We start from the raw sequence: 15,987 nt of genomic DNA, 5'->3' as shown, positions 1-15,987 counted from the left end.
GAACGAGGGGAGCACTTGCGCTGGTTCGGTCAGGTTGAACGGTAGAGTTGTGGAATAAAGGAAGGCCAGATGGTGAAATACAAAAATGGTCCTTTTCAGGGGAAATGCCCAAAGCCGTTGCTAAGGTCGGGAGGAGGGCAAGGACGGGGAGGCACAGAGCAGGCGAGCCTGAGGTTAGTGCAGAGATTAAAAGGGAGACCGCACCCCACACGACCCTCTTTCCCAGCTCATGCTTCCGGGTATCTCTGACCTCTCTGCTTGTCACTCTCCCAATAATTCATGAGAAGACAGGAAGAGCTTGGACCCAGATCCCAATCGCCCTGGGGCTACATAAGAGTGAGCAACTCTGATGACAGGTCCAGATTTTGACCCCCCAGTTGGAACATATTCCATGGTAAATGCTTGGTTTCCAAATTAATGGCATAGCAACACAATGCACAACCTTCTTGCAGCAACACCAGAAGCACTCCAAGTGGCCAGATACTGGTCAAAGGACATTTAATCACCTACCAAGCTTGCAAACTCTGTGTCTTTTGTATGTTTGATTGTTTGTTCTGTCAAAAAATGTAATACGACTGTTCGGTTGCCTGACACGATAAATAAACACAATGCGTACGTTCTTAGTTTTCCCCTACTTCATGGCTGTTGGGTAACCACTCCATTCCCGATACCTGGAGTTTCTTGGATGCCGTTTTAGAAAAGCTAACCCTTAATAACGCATTTACGGGAGGAAACGTGGCACAACTTTTCCTCTGTAAAGACCAATATCCACTAGTTTCAGTAATGCAAATGTATCTAAACAAACCCAATGTATGCATACAAATACAAATGACAATACTAGATAACAAGGACTTGTTGTGAGTATTATTAATCATTTTTGTTTAAGAGCTGACTAGCACAACCTGGGGATCACAACCAGACACAGTGAAGACATCTGCCCTTGCGCTATGCTACTTTGCTGCTGAGTACGCATGCCCAGGGTGGAACACATCTTACCACGCTAAAACAATGGATGTGGCTCTTAATGAGACATGCCGCATTATCACGGAGTGTCTGCGCCCTACACTTTTTTATTTATATTAAAAGTAACGGTTGTGGAAAAAGAAGGGAAGCCTTAATAAGCATCTTTATTGTAACAGAACCATAATAAAAAAAGGATAAGCGTGTGCCCGAAACAATCTGTTAAAGAAAGAAACACCTTTTTAAAGGAACTAAGTTTGAGACCTGTTTGTCAGAAGAATTAGTCCTCCTAAGAGTTATTTAGGAACTGTTAGGAATGTAACCATTGAAGATCTGTACCTCTAAGAGAAAGGAAACATTGAAACCATCAAGCTTCTGTATCTCAATAAACTTATTACAGTTTCTTTTTAAAATCAAGCTTATGTTACCATTCCTTTCCAAGTCAAGTCACGCTACATATTGAAGAAAGACCAAAGCAACATTACAAGCTATTGGTTGTGTCATCAATTTAATAAGTCCTCACAAAGAGGTGGCTCCTTTTACCAACTCTCTACATATTGGTAGCAGTTATATTTATACATCCTTACAGTTTGGTGGCATCACTGCAAATTAGTGGCCAAGCCTTTACAATTAGGAGCAGTATTATACGGACTCCTTCACACTGTGTTTGTTGTACTGATTGGCGTGGCTTCATGTAAGCTGCCCCGAGTCCCCTTGTGAGAGATGGAACGGGGTATAAATAAAGTGTTATTATTATTATTATTATTATTATTATTATTATTATTATTATTTCTGTTTAAGGTGAATGTAACAATCCTATGTTTTATTGTCATTTGTATTTGTATGCATACATTGAGTTCGTTTAGATACATTTGCATTACTGCAATGAGTGGATATTGGTCTCTTCAGTTCCAAGGGAACCCATTTTTCTTTTCAGTATTGCACAACTTTTCCGCCCTCAGCTCTCCTTGTGTTCTCGTGAATTATTGGAAGCGAAGCTAATCCTGACAAACCCATTAATGGAGGAAACGTGGCATTGTTTACAGCTCTCCAATAAGTCTGCCTCCTGGTATTCCTCTCCTCAGTGATGTGATTCCCCGCAAAGAGGGACCTCCGAGACCCTCCCTTCCACCCTTTGCTGGGGCACAGCCTCTTCACGCTTATTTTTACCTGAGCCAATTTCATCATCATGTGAGCAAAGACATGAAGAAAACCAATGACAGCGTCCCACAGTCTGCTATGTGCTAGGCTCTGCTGGTTCCCAGTGCACGGTCCCTGAGGAAGAAGGAAGGAAGAAACACAAAGTGCACACTTTCATATCAGGCAATTATTGCTGCATTTCCAAACTGTTTGTTTGGACTGTTTTCGCAGCATGTATTGTCGTGTTTTTATGCACGCGGATGTGATTCCAAATCGTTCGTAGACTTATGGCAAACCCATGAATCTCATAAAGGTTTTCTTAGGAAGAAATACCTGGATATACTCGGTAAGGCTGTTGAAGACCTGCTTGGCCACCGCCATGGCTTTGGAGAAGTTACGTTTGCCTTGCTCATCGATCACATCCTTGCCAGAGTAATACCAGTAGAAGTCACTGATGGACTCCTGAGGAGGGAAGAGGTCAAGAAGTAACTTTGCCTGCGCTGCTTTCATTTCATTTCAGCAATGTTACATACAAAGATCTTAACTCCCGATGGAGAGTGTGACCCAAGAGCAACCCCTTGCCAATTCCCATTTTACGAGGGTTGAATGAAAAGTAATGCCTCCACCTTGGTTACTTGGGTTTGGATGGGAATGTTTTAATAAATCAAACACAGAAATAATCCTCAGAATGTGCTCTTTAACTACCACTATTCACTTTTCCACATAACCACCAGACAATTGGATACATTTCTGCCAACGATGATTCTGAAGCCATCACAGAAGAAGTTGACACTCTGTTTCTGCAACCAGCGTCTCACAGTTCTCTCAATGTCTTCATCAGTAGCATAATGATGTCCCCACAGATCTTCTTTCATTATCGGGAACAGATGAAAGTCAGATGGTGCTAAATCTGGACTGTATGGAGGATGTCGTATGGTGGTGAGATCCAGTCCCTGAAGTTTCCAGTCTGTGCGCTTCCATTTCAGGCATCAGCATCCTGGGTACCCATCGTGCACAGATCTTCTGATAGTCAAACAAAGCAATTCTTGTGAAATGCCAATTATGCTTGAAATTTCTCTCTGAGTGATATGATACAGCTAAGCTTTATACCTTAATTGTTCCAGTTCTCTTAAATAAACATCATTGTTTTGTTGTTCACAACAAATGCCTCACGTGTGCCTCTGTGGATGAAGTTTTAAAAACAGTTCTGCTTTTGGGATTTTTTATTTTTCTCAAATAAATCCTCACTCCTTTATACTGTCACAGGACATCCAACTCTTTGTTGGTCACGCAAATCAGATGTTCCCACCTCAACATCTTTAAACTTGCCCATGCAACGATGCACAGCACTCACATCAACACAATCCCCATAAACAGCTTGCATTCTCTGATGAATCTCCTTTGGGATGACATCTTCGGCTGTCCAGAATTCAATGACTGCACGTTGTTTAAGTTGCATTGACTGACCGTCTGCGCAGGGTTCCATACTTTTCATTTTAACATCACAACCGTTCGATGCTAAGGCTTCCCGCCAAAATGGAGCTGTAGAGGAGAGTCTATTGAACAAGCCAGTACCTGTCGCATACCAGTACTGACATCTGTTGAGGAGTTACGAAGGTGGAGGCATTACTTTTCATTCATATTATGTATGCCAGGGATACACAACCTGCAGCACAGGGGACAGAATGTGCCTTATGGGATCCCTGCAAGTTTCTTCTACTATTATCTCCAATCAGTATAAGAGGTATTTAATGCCCTGCATACTGGACATACTGACCACTTTGCCCTCGAGAAAGGAATCAGATCCTGATCTAAAAGCAGACTTTCAGGACACAGAGGTACCAAGGGCACCATGGATGGACTTCTGGACAGAAAGCCACCTTATCTCCAGAATTGGGTTGGTGTGAGGCTTTGCCCATCTCCTGTGCTCAGACCAGCTCACCTGAAGACGCAGAAGGTAGTCAACAGTGCAGATGATGATGTTGATTGTGGTTGTGTTTCCCGTCTGTGTCCGCAGGTAGTTTTGAAAATCTGGGATAAAAGGCAGCATTGTGAGAAGCTGGTATTGGATTCTACTGACCTCATTTCCCAGGCTCCCTTTGTTCTAGGCTATCCTTACTAGGCTAGGCTTTGTTCTAGGCTGTCCAAGGCTATCTTCACAATAGCCTTGGGTTGGGTGGGGAGGGGGTTGATTTTGCCATTTGGGAGTTGTAGTTGCTGGGATTTATAGTTCACCTACAATCAAAGAGCATTCTGAACTCCACCAATGATGGAATTGAACTTGGCTCACAAAACACCTATGACCAATAGAAAATACTGGAAGGGTTTGCTGGGCATTGACCTTGAGTTTTGGAGTTGTAGTTCACCAACATCCAGAGAGCAATGATGATGGATTTGGATCAAACTTGGCACAAATACTCAATATGCCCAAATGTGAACACTGGTGGATTTTTGGGGAAAATAGACCTTGACATTTGGGATTTGTAGTTTCTGGGATTTATAGTTCACCTACAATCAAAGAGCATTCTGAACTCCACCAATGATGGAATTGAACCAAACTTGGCTCACAGGACTCCTATGACCAATAGAAAATACCGGAAGGGTTTTGTGGGCATTGACCTTGAGTTTTGGAATTGTAGTTCACCTACATCCAGAGAGCACTGTGGACTCAAACAATGATGGATCTGGACCAATTTTGGCACGAATACTCAATATGCCCAAATGTGAACACTGGTGGGTTTTGGGGAAAATAGATCTCTCTGGGGAGCGAATTCCACAAGCTGGGGGCCAACACTGAGATGGCCCTGTCTCTTGTCCCCACCAGATGCGTTTGTGACGCTGGTGGGACCGAGAGCAGGGCCTCCCCAGTAGATCTTAAATTATGAGGTGGAATGTAGAGAGATATACATTCGGATAAGTAAGCTGGGCCGGAGCCGTATAGGGTTTTATAGGCCAAGACCAGCACTTTGAATTGTGCTCGGAGGTGGACCGGCAACCAGTGGAGCTGGCATAACAGGGGGGCTGGTGTGCTCCGGTGAGTAATCTGGCTGCTGCCCGTTGGACTAGTTGAAGTCTCCGAACAGTCTTCAAAGGCAACCCCACGTAGAGTGCATTGCAGTAATCTATTTGGGATGTAACCAGAGCGTGGACCACCATGGCTTTGCTGTCACCCACATCACAAACCTACCGTTGTTGTGACCTTCACATAGGAGCTGCAGGAACCGAAAGAGGTCCTGTGTGAACAAATCGTCGGCCATCACCTTCTCTCCTAGAGCAGGGAAAGGGTCAAGGGAAGAGACAGAACTGGCCAACATTAGCAGGAACAACATAAGGGCAAAGGAGAGACAGAGAGAGAGAGAGGAAAGAAAAGGGGGTTCGGGTTTCCAGGGTGAAGCAGAAGGAGAGTGTGCGTTTAGTACACAATTAGGATCTCCAAAGCCCACAAGAGCAGGAGAAAGGCAAACCCACACAGCAAAACGGTTGCGGCACACAGGGCACGGTGAGCTCCTGCAGGCCTCATTCGGGACCAAGCTCTCATTCGGTTGTTCCAGACCCAAACTGAAACCAAGGGCTGAAATCCTTTGTCTCATCTGGGCAAAAGCAAAGGAAGAGCCAATAATATTCATTACACAGAACAAACTGGGAAGATGTGACAGAATTCCAGGACTTATCTCTCGTTTAGTGAATTCTGGAGAGAGGGCAAGATATGTCTCTGCAACCAGACACAGAACAACAAAAGTATCGTCAGAGTTTTCTAGAGGATGAAGTCCTTGTTGTGCATCTGGTGACAGGGGCATGGACATCAAATTTGGACACTATACCCCTAACAGACCAACGAGTGACCATCACTCATACCTCCCCCCCCCCAAAAAAAAAAACACCAGAAAGGACTTAAAAACCCCCAAAAGCTAAATGACAATACAGAAAAAAGGGAAGGAAGGGGAAAAGGAAAGAAGTTCTTGTTTTACATCTGGTGACATGGACATAGCCAGACACCCCACTGCTCTCATTCTCCATCAGCCACTTTATGGCTTGTGGTGGAAGGTGAATTCTGAGAGGTGTGTCATACATAAGAGTTGTGTGATATGTCTCCTGATGCAGGATCTCAGCCAACATTTGGGAATGCTCTTCAGCATTATAAGCAACTCAAAAGTCAACTCCAGGCATTTAGAAATCTAGCACAACAGGGAGAAGACTTTAGTCTCGTCCCATCTGCTACATGGAAGGAGATTTTTTTTACACTTGGTACCAAATTTGGACACTATACCCCTAACAGACCAATGAGGAACCATCACTCCTAACCACCCCCCCCCAAAAAAAACACCAGAAAGGACTTAAAAATCCAAAAAAGCTAAATGATGAAAAGCTAAATGATGATACAGAAAAAAAGGGAAGGAAGGGGAAAAGAAAGAAGGGGGAGGGGAGAAAAAGAAAGAAGGAAGGAAGGAAGGAAGGAAAGAAGGAAGGAAGCATGGAAGCAAAGAGTAAAGAAAGGAAGGAAAGAGGTAGAGAAGGAAGAAAGGAGAGAAAGAGGAAGGAAAAGGAAAGGGGAAGGAAAGAGGGAGAAGAGGAAGGAGGGAAAGAAGGAGAGAAAGGGAGGGAAGGAAAGAAGGAAAGAGAGAAAGAAGATGGAAGCAAAAGGCGGAGGAAGGAAGGAAAGAGATAGAGAAGGAAGAAAGGAGAGAAAGAAAAAGGAAAAGAAAAGGGGAAGGAAGGATAGAGGGAGCGAATGAAGGAGGGAAAGAAGGAGAGAAAGGGAGGGAAGGGAAGAAGGAAAGAGAGAAAGAAGCATGGAAGCAAAGAGTGAAGGAAGGAAGGAAGAAGGGAAGGAAGGAGGGAGCAAAGGAAGGAGGGAAAGAAGGAGAGAAAGGAAGAGAAGAAGGAAAGAGAAAGAAGGATGGAAGCAAAAGGCAAAGAAAGGAAGAAAAGAGGTAGAGAAGGAAAAAGGAGAGAAAAGAGAAGGAAAAGAAAAGGGGATGGAAAGAGGGAGCGAAGGAAGGGGGAAAGAAGGAGAGAAAGGGAGAGAAGGAAAGGGAGAAAGAAGGATGGAAGCAAAAGGTGAAGGAAGGAAGGAAAGAGGTAGATAAGGAAGAAAGGAGAGAAAGTAGAAGGAAAAGAAAAGGGGGAGGAAGGAAGGAAAGAGGTAGAGAAGGAAGGGAAGGAAGGAAGGCAGGAAAAAAGGAGGGAAGGAAGGAAGGAAAGAGGGAGCGAAGGAAGGGGGGAAAGAAGGGAAGAAAGGGAGGGAAGGAAAGAAGGAAAGAGAGAAAGAAGGATGGAAGCAAAAGGCGAAGGAAGGAAGGAAAGAGGTAGAGAAAGAAGAAATGAGAGATAGTAGAAGGAAAAGAAAAGGGGAAGGAAGGAAAGAGGTAGAGAAGGAAGGAAGAAAAGAGAAAGTGAAGGAAGGGGGAAAAGGGGAGAAACAGGGAGTGAAGGCTGGCCACAGCAATGCGTGGCGGGTACAGCTAGTCAGTTATATGTTTCAGAATTCTGCACCTTCTTGTGTGTAATATATTAGTTGGCTCTAAAGTTCACGAGAGGAGAACTGGTCAGCACTTTATTGGATTTCCAAAGATAATTGAACAGAATGGACAAAACAAGGCAAGAAATGCTATTTAGTAGCAATTCTTCCATTGCAATCCAAACGCCACCAGTAGTTGTTGCTATGTTTACATGATGAAAAGCAGAAAGGACACAGATGAAGAGTCAACATTGGAAGTTTCCATCATATGCTGAAAAGGCATGTCTTTCAAACATGAAGTTGAAAAGCAGCTTGCCTCTTCAGCAGCCCAAGAGTGGAAATGATAAAGAAATCATTGAGGGCACTACAGATTTCTCTTCCATGGGCGTGCTTCATAGCTCCATTGGAACGAATGAAGACAAATGCAGCAGTTGACCTTTCATGTAAAACTTTTCACCAATATCCCTTATCTCCAACCTGGTGGTCATAAATATCAGGAAGGGACATATGGTGGGATATAATACAAGCAAACTAGAACTGGACGAAGGTCAATAAGGTCTTCCAAATTTGAAATATTTTCAGAGCAAAGGGGAATTGACCAGAGGAAAGGATACTGGTGTTGCCCCTTAACGTGGGAGCTGAGCTGGAATGAGGACTGCAGTAGTTGACCCAGAGTTAATAAGACAACAGACATGCCATGCATTTAGTTCCTGGATTATATGGCTCCATTGGGATTGTAGATATTCTTGGTCAGGAAAAAAATATTCCCTCTAAGATTCAGCATCAAATGTTTTCTAAATACTTATACATCTAATGATAGAATTACAGTGGGGGAAACAAAAAAGACTAATCAAATATAAGTAGACTTGAGTTTTAACTGATTATTATTATTTTGTGTCAGGAGCGACTTGAGAAACTGCAAGTTGCTTCTGGTGTAAGAGAATTGTCTATCTGCAAGGACATTGCCCAGAGGATGCCCGGATTTTTTTGATGTTGTGGGAGGCTTCTCTCATGTCTCCACATGGGGAGCTGGAGCTGACAGAGGGAGCTCACCCACGCTCTCGCCAGATTCGAACCTCCGACCTGTCGGGCTTCAGTCCTGCCAGCACAAGGGTTTAACCCACAGCACCACCCGGGGCTCCAATATTATTATAATTATTATAATATATTATTATGGCTGGAATCACTGGGTTGCTGTAGGTTTTTTTCGGGCTATATGGCCATGTTCTAGAGGCATTCTCTCCTGACGTTTCGCCTGCATCTATGGCAAGCATCCTCAGAGGTAGTGAGGTCTGTTGGAACTAGAAAAAGGGGTTTATATATCTGTGGAATGACCAGGGTGGGACAAATGACTCTTGTCTGCTGGAGCTAGGTGTGAATGTTTCAAGTGACCACCTAGATTAGCATTTGATGGCCTCTACAAAAGATTTCCCCAGGCACTGCCAGACCATCAAATGCTAATCAAGGCTGTCAGTTGAAACATTCACACCTAGCTCCAACAGACAAGAGTCCTTTGTCCCACCCTGGTCATTCCACAGATATATAAACCCATTTTCCTAGTTCCAACAGACCTCACTACCTCTGAGGATGCTTGCCATAGATGCAGGCGAAACGTCAGGAGAGAATGCCTCTAGAACATGGCCATATAGCCCGAAAAAACCTACAACAACCCATTATATATTATTATTAGAATAGTATTATTAACAACTAGTTCCTTCTAATGTATACAAATGCTATAGTTCAAGGCAAAGATCTAAGGAAGGGAGGGATAATGGAGATCGAATCTATGCAAAATACAGGTAGTGTGTGAAGGAGGACTTGGCACGGTACATAGAAATTCCAAATATTACGTCCAAGTAACAAACAACAGAAACAGAAGAGGTAAATCTAGAATACGACAATCAGCCGGTGGCCCTCTAACTTGGAAGGTTAACGGATTAGTTGCAGAAGGGTCATCATTCCACTGATCGGTTCACACCATCCGTTTTGCGGCATTGGTCATTAATGAAGATATGAATCCAGCGGTGTTAGGGAGGCCAAGGAGGATAAGTGAATGGGGTCGGCCCATTCGCAAGAACCCGGGTGGATCCATATTGTCTTCGCCTGGCATTAATGACCAGCCCCTTTTCCATTGTAGGTCCGCTTCGTGGACGAAGCCCAATCATCCCCTGATCGCTTTCCCCTCTTGCTTTGTGGAGGAGTGCAAGCGTTGTCGAGGGGGGTGGCTGTGGTGCTTGGGAAGGACGGGCTCGGGGAACGCACAGGGAAGGGAAGGGAACGATGCTGCCCAAAGTCATCGCAGTAAGATCTGTTTTGGTCTAAGACTTACAGCTGGAATTAGAACTCTTCTAGAGCATTGACCTGGAACAGAAGCAGCGACACAGAACGACACAAGGATACGAGAAGGAAGGCGCATGCGTGGCAGAGAGACCCGGGAGGACAGAGCAAAAGGAAAGTACTACAACAGGGCTGGGCAACTCATTACCCTACACAACTGATTTACCCAGAATTTCCACTTCTGAATTTGGCACGACACCAATGAATTCATAGAATCATAGAATCATAGAATCAAAGAGTTGGAAGAGACCTCATGGGCCATCCAGTCCAACCCCCTGCCAAGAAGCAGGAACACTGCATTCAAATCACCCCTGACAGATGGCCATCCAGCCCCTGTTTAAAACCTTCCGAAGATGGAGCGCCCACCACACTCCGGGGCAGAGAGTTCCACTGCTGAACGGCTCTCACAGTCAGGAAGTTCTTCCTCATGTTCAGATGGAATCTCCTCTCTTGTAGTTTGAAGCCATTGTTTCGCATCCTAGTCTCCAGGGAAGCAGAAAACAAGCTTGCTCCCTCCTCCCTGTGGCTTCCTCTCACATATTTATACATGGCTATCATATCTCCTCTCAACCTTCTCTTCTTCAGGCTAAACATGCCCAACTCCTTAAGCCGCTCCTCATAGGGCTTGTTCTCCAGACCCTTGATCATTTTAGTCGCTGAATTTGGTGTCATTCAGCTTGTAAAGGCTACATATTCATTCAAAACCAATGCAGGTAGAAAGCCTTTGTCTTTGTTTATACCAGAATCACACAAGATGATTCTGATTCATGACTTCTTTTCTCCTGTGCTATTCTAATAATAGAATATAATATTTATTTATTTACAGTATTTGTATACCTCTTTTCTCACCCTGACGGGGACTCAAAGTGGTTTACACATAAGCAATGGCAAAAATTCAATGCCAGTACAAACAAATACAATTATACACTACAATTAGACATAAATCAAATTAAAAAATACATCCATGAGCAATAAAACAATCGTTAAAACAATAAAACTGTCTATATATACCTATAATATTGTATATACATATAATATTTATAATATTATAATGCAATGGAATATAATAATAATATGATATTATGAGTATTATATTTATATTACATGCAATATTATTAATAATATGATATAGCGTTATGGTGCAATATAACAATGTTTAATGCTGATATTGTACTATGCTAATAATATAATATATTGTATGTAATATATGCCTTTGGGGTGGGAAGGGCAGCATATAAATGTTGTAAATAAATAAGTAAATAAATAAGGTGGATAATATGTTTTTGAAAGCGATAGAATCATAGAGTTGGAAGAGACCTCATGGGCCATCCAGTCCAACCCCATTCTGCCAAAAAGCAGGAAAATTGCAATTAAAGCACCCCTGACAGATGGTCATCCAGCCTCTGTTTAAAAGCTTCCAAAGAAGGAGCCTCCACCACACTCCAGGGCAGAGAGTTCCACTGCTGAACAGCTCTCACAGCCAGAAAGTTCTTCCTAATATTCAGATGGAATCTCCTTTCTTGTAGTTTGGAGTCATTGTTCCATGTCCTAGTCTCCAGGGAAGGAGAAAACAAGCTTGCTCTCTCCTCCCTGTGACTTCCTCTCACATATTTATCATGTCTCCTCTTAGCCTTCTCTTCTTCAGGCTAAACATGCCCAGCTCTTTAAGCCGCTCCTCATAGGGCTTGTTCTCCACACCCTTGATAATTTTAGTCATCCTCCTCTGGACACATTCCAGCTTGCTCCCTCCTCCCCATGACTTCCCCTCACATATTTATACATGGCTATCATGTCTCCTCTCAGCCTTCTCTTCTTCAAGCTAAACATGCCCTGCTCTTTAAGCCGCTCCTCATAGGGCTTGTTCTCCAGACCCTTGATCATTTTAGTCACCCTCTTTCTCTGGACACATTCCAGCTTGTCAATATCTCTCTTCAATTGTGGTGCCCAGAATTGGACACAATATTCCAGGTGTGAGGCTTCCAGATAAGTTTCACTGAAATGCAATGATGCTAAACTTAACAATTATAGCAGTGGACATTGTCCCCTGGCACCCCTCTACCCCTTGACATTGTCCACACAACAATGATATCACATTGAGGACAGAAGGACCGGGATAACAGGACGCTAAGCCACAAAGAGAGGAGCTAGAAAGAGAAATACAGTTGAAACTGACTGCACGGATATTTTCCAATGACGTCTCCAAGAGCATTAAACATGAATGAAGCAAGCGTATTTGCAAGGCTTCCCAGTAGGACAGTCCCATCAGTGAAAGAGAATCGCCAAGACAGACCTGACAGCATGAAGCAAGAGTTTATGATCGATAAGAATGTCTACAAGCATAGTAGGTGCAAGACTAGAAGGAAGCAAGTAGTTATACAGAAGCACATCTCGTTGTCCTTTTCTGGAATACCTTTCACATTCCTTGTATATGTGGTCTAGGACGGGGTGGGCAAAGTGTGGCTCTGGGGCCAAGGAAAGATATTTGGGTGGCTTTCAGGGCTTCCCATATCCCCGAACCAAAGTAAGACAATGAATTGCTGCTCATGGAAGAATCTCAAGTGCAACTTGACCTGTTAAGTAGGTGTATCATTTAGCATAATAAAATATCAATATATTGTTGAAGGCTTTCATGGCCGGAATCACTGGGTTGTTGTAGGTTTTTCGGGCTATATGGCCATGGTCTAGAGACATTATCTCCTGACATTGTGTCTGCATCTATGGCAAGCATCCTCACTACCTCTGAGGATGCTTGCCGTAGATGCAGGCAAAACGTCAGGAGAGAATGCCTCTAGACCATGGCTATATAGCCCGAAAAAACTTACAACAACCCAAAATATCAATATTTGAGAACTCAAAGGGAGCATCCATCCACTTTGGGATTTTTGCTTTAGTGTTTGGGAGTTCAGGTGGCTCCCAGACCTGCCACCCTTTGCCCGTCCCAGCTCTAGAATGCATTCGAAAAATCATTAAGGCCTTCCTTACAAAATGGCCACATTGCTCATAAAGCTGTTCCCATTACCAGTTATTCTAAATGCACATCGAAGTATGACTTTGAACACCTTTACTCAAATCTAATGCTCACTTTTTTGGCTAAATTACCTCACCAAATTTAGGGTGCGCATTATTGATTTATTTTATTTTTATTTACGATATTTATAACTCACCTTCTCAGCCATACGGCGGCTCAAGGTGGGTTACAGATTGGCATTCATAAAATTGCCATTAAAAACATTGCCCAGAGGGATCTAAAATCCTTTCCTTGTCTCATATAAAGCTTTTCCTATCTCATGAAGCGAAAGGAAAACATTCTGTTTACCTTTTCAACCAGATAACGATTGCTTTTCTTTTCTAATAAATGGGCTTGGGAACTCTCTCTTAGTTTATTTATTTATTTTATGATATTTATAGCCCACCTTTCTCAGCCATACAACGACTCAAGGCGGGTTACAGATTGGAACTATTCGAAGTCAGGCATTCATAAAAGTGCCACTGAAAACAATCAATATTACAATATAAAACATATATAAATACCATTAAAGCATATAATCATTGGTGTCATCTTGTTAAAAACGTTATCCCAGTGGTTCTCAACATGGGTCCCCAGATGTTTTTGGCCTACAACTCCCAGAAATCCCAGCCAGTTTACCAGCTGTTAGGATTTCTGGGAGTTGAAGGCCAAAAACATCTGGGGACCCTAGGTTGAGAACCACTGCGTTATCCAGTAGCATTGTCTGGCCATTCCATGTCCATCATTCATAGTTCCGTGTTATCTATCCCGCTGCATTCTCAAAAGCTTGCTCAAAGAGAAAGGGCTTTACTTTTTTCGGAAAGTCAGGAGGGAGGGGGGCAATCTAATATCCCTGGGGAGGGAGTTCCATAGCCGGGGGGCCACCACTGAGAAGACCCTGTCTTTCGTTCCTGCCAATCGCACTTGCGAGGCAGGCAGGATCGAGAGCAGGGCCTCCCCAGACGACCTTAAGTTCCTAGATCAGTGTTTCTCAACCTTCCTAATGCCACAACCCCTTAATACAGTTCCTCATGTTGTGGTGACCCCCAACCATAACATCATTTTCATTGTTACTTCATAACTGTAATTTTGCTACAGTTATGACTTGTAATGGCCATTTAGTCCAGTCCATTCAACAATGTGAAATATGCAGTGTTTCTCAACCTTCCTAATGCCACGACCCCTTAATACAGTTCCTCATCTTGTGGTGATCCCCAACCATAACATTATTTTGTTGCTACTTCACAACTGTAATTTTGCTCCCGTTATGAATTGCAATGGAAATATCTGATATGCAGGATGCATTTTTATTCACTGGACCAAATTTGGCACAAATACCCCATATGTCCAAATTTGAATACTGGTGGAGTTGGGGAGGATTGATTTTGTCATTTGGAAGTTGTAGTTGCTGGGATTTATAGTTCACCTACAACCAAAGAGCATTCTGAACTCCACCAACAATGGAATTGAACCAAACTTGGCACACAGAACTCCCATGACCAACAGAAAATCTTGACAGGGTCTGGCGGGCATTGACCTTGAGTTTTGTAGTTTGCCTACATCCAGAGAGCACTGTGGGTTCAAATAACGATGGATCTGGACCAAACTTGGCACAAATACTCAATATGCCCAAATGTGAACACTGGTGGAGTTTGGGGAAAATAGATTTGACATTTGGGGGTTGTAGTTGCTGTGATTTATAGTTCACCTATAATCAATGAACATTCTGAACCCCACCAACCATAGAATTGGGCCAAACTTCCCACATAGAACTCCAATGACCAACAGAATATACTGTGTTTTCTGATTATCTTTGTTGACCCCTCTGACAACCCCTCGTGACCCCCACAGGGGTCCTGACCTCCAGGTTGAGAAACACTGTCCTAGATGGTTCAGAGGAGGAGATACGTTTGGACAGGTAAGCTGGGCTGGAATCGTTTAGGGCTTTATAGGCTAAAGCCAGCACTTTGAATTGTGCTCGGTAGCAAATTGGCAGCCAGTGGAGCTGACGCAACAGAGGAGTAGTGTGTTCCCTGAGTGCCGCTCCTGTTAGGAACCTGGCTGTCACCCTTTGGACCATTTGAAGCTTCCAAACAGTCTTCAAAGGCAGCCCCACATAGAGCGTGTTGCAGTAATCTATTCGGGATGTAAAAAGAGCATGGACCAAGTCAGACTTTCCAAGGTATGGGCACAGCTGGATTAGATTCACAGAATACGGTAAGCTTAGTACTGCTTCAAGAGATACACCAATAGACCTCACTACTTCTGGGGTTGCTTGCCATAGAAGCATGCGAAACGTCAGGAGAAAATGCCTCTAGAAGATGGCCATATAGCCCGAAAAAACCTACAACAACCCCAAGTTTTATTTTTCCATTACTGAGAGCTTTGGTGTTGTGACTGCACCTTTAATGTCCAAATTATAGAGTGCACATTTTGCTGCTGCGCATTATATACTTTTTTTTTGGCTTCAGGGTTTTGAAAATTGAGGTGCGCATTAGATTCGATGGTGCATTAGACTCGAATAAATGTGGTTATAGATACATATAAATCGCACAAATACAAGACTGTGCTATAAATACTACATTGCCACAAGATTGCGACGTTTTCATAGCAAATTGTTACAAAAAGGCCACATTGCTACCAAAGAATTCATTGCAACAGTGCAGCAACAGAGTTACACTTACATCCTGAATGGTTATTGTTTCACAGTGTTACTACACAGATAATATAAAGACAGAGGTCACATTTTGAGGGATCATTGTGCTTGTGACGAAGCGTGAGGGCATGTGGCCAGGTGTCAAGTGGTGCGTCTACACTCGAGACTTGACTGAGGATCCACAGGGAGTGCTTCCTTAATTTGATGCTGGTGGTGCATGTTTGCATGTCTAGAGAAGTGTAAGCTGTCTTTCCATCCAATGGGCAGAAGCCCACCAAGCCCCTTTCGTGGAGGGCTCTGCAAAAGGATGTGGGAGGCAGCACCACCTGCAAGAGCATAGCTCTGGAGACCAGAATTGAAACCTTTGGGTGGGTGAACGGTATGCGGTTAGTGTGCTCAGCACCAGCCTGACAGCTTGAGGGCAGGGCA

At 43.5% G+C, this 15,987-nt stretch overlaps 1 protein-coding gene across 15 annotated transcripts in view; it reads right to left on the bottom strand.

The window, feature by feature from the left end:
• The window catches only part of LOC137094954 (ryanodine receptor 1-like), a 259,348-nt gene that overhangs the window by 31,728 nt on the left and 211,633 nt on the right, over positions 1-15,987 (bottom strand). For all 15 annotated transcript variants that reach the window (XM_067460970.1, XM_067460976.1, XM_067460973.1 and 12 more), the window contains 4 exons: positions 5,288-5,368; positions 4,043-4,131; positions 2,434-2,562; positions 2,131-2,235 (listed from right to left, as the gene is read on the bottom strand). In XM_067460970.1, coding sequence (XP_067317071.1) covers positions 2,131-2,235; positions 2,434-2,562; positions 4,043-4,131; positions 5,288-5,368 — 404 coding nt within the window. The remainder of the gene's footprint in view (positions 1-2,130; positions 2,236-2,433; positions 2,563-4,042; positions 4,132-5,287; positions 5,369-15,987) is intronic.

The sequence above is a fragment of the Anolis sagrei genome, chromosome X, assembly GCF_037176765.1.
Source record: "Anolis sagrei isolate rAnoSag1 chromosome X, rAnoSag1.mat, whole genome shotgun sequence".
Lineage (NCBI taxonomy): Eukaryota > Metazoa > Chordata > Lepidosauria > Squamata > Dactyloidae > Anolis > Anolis sagrei.
Note: the sequence above shows the minus strand (reverse complement) of the source record. Positions and strands in the feature narration are given on the sequence as shown.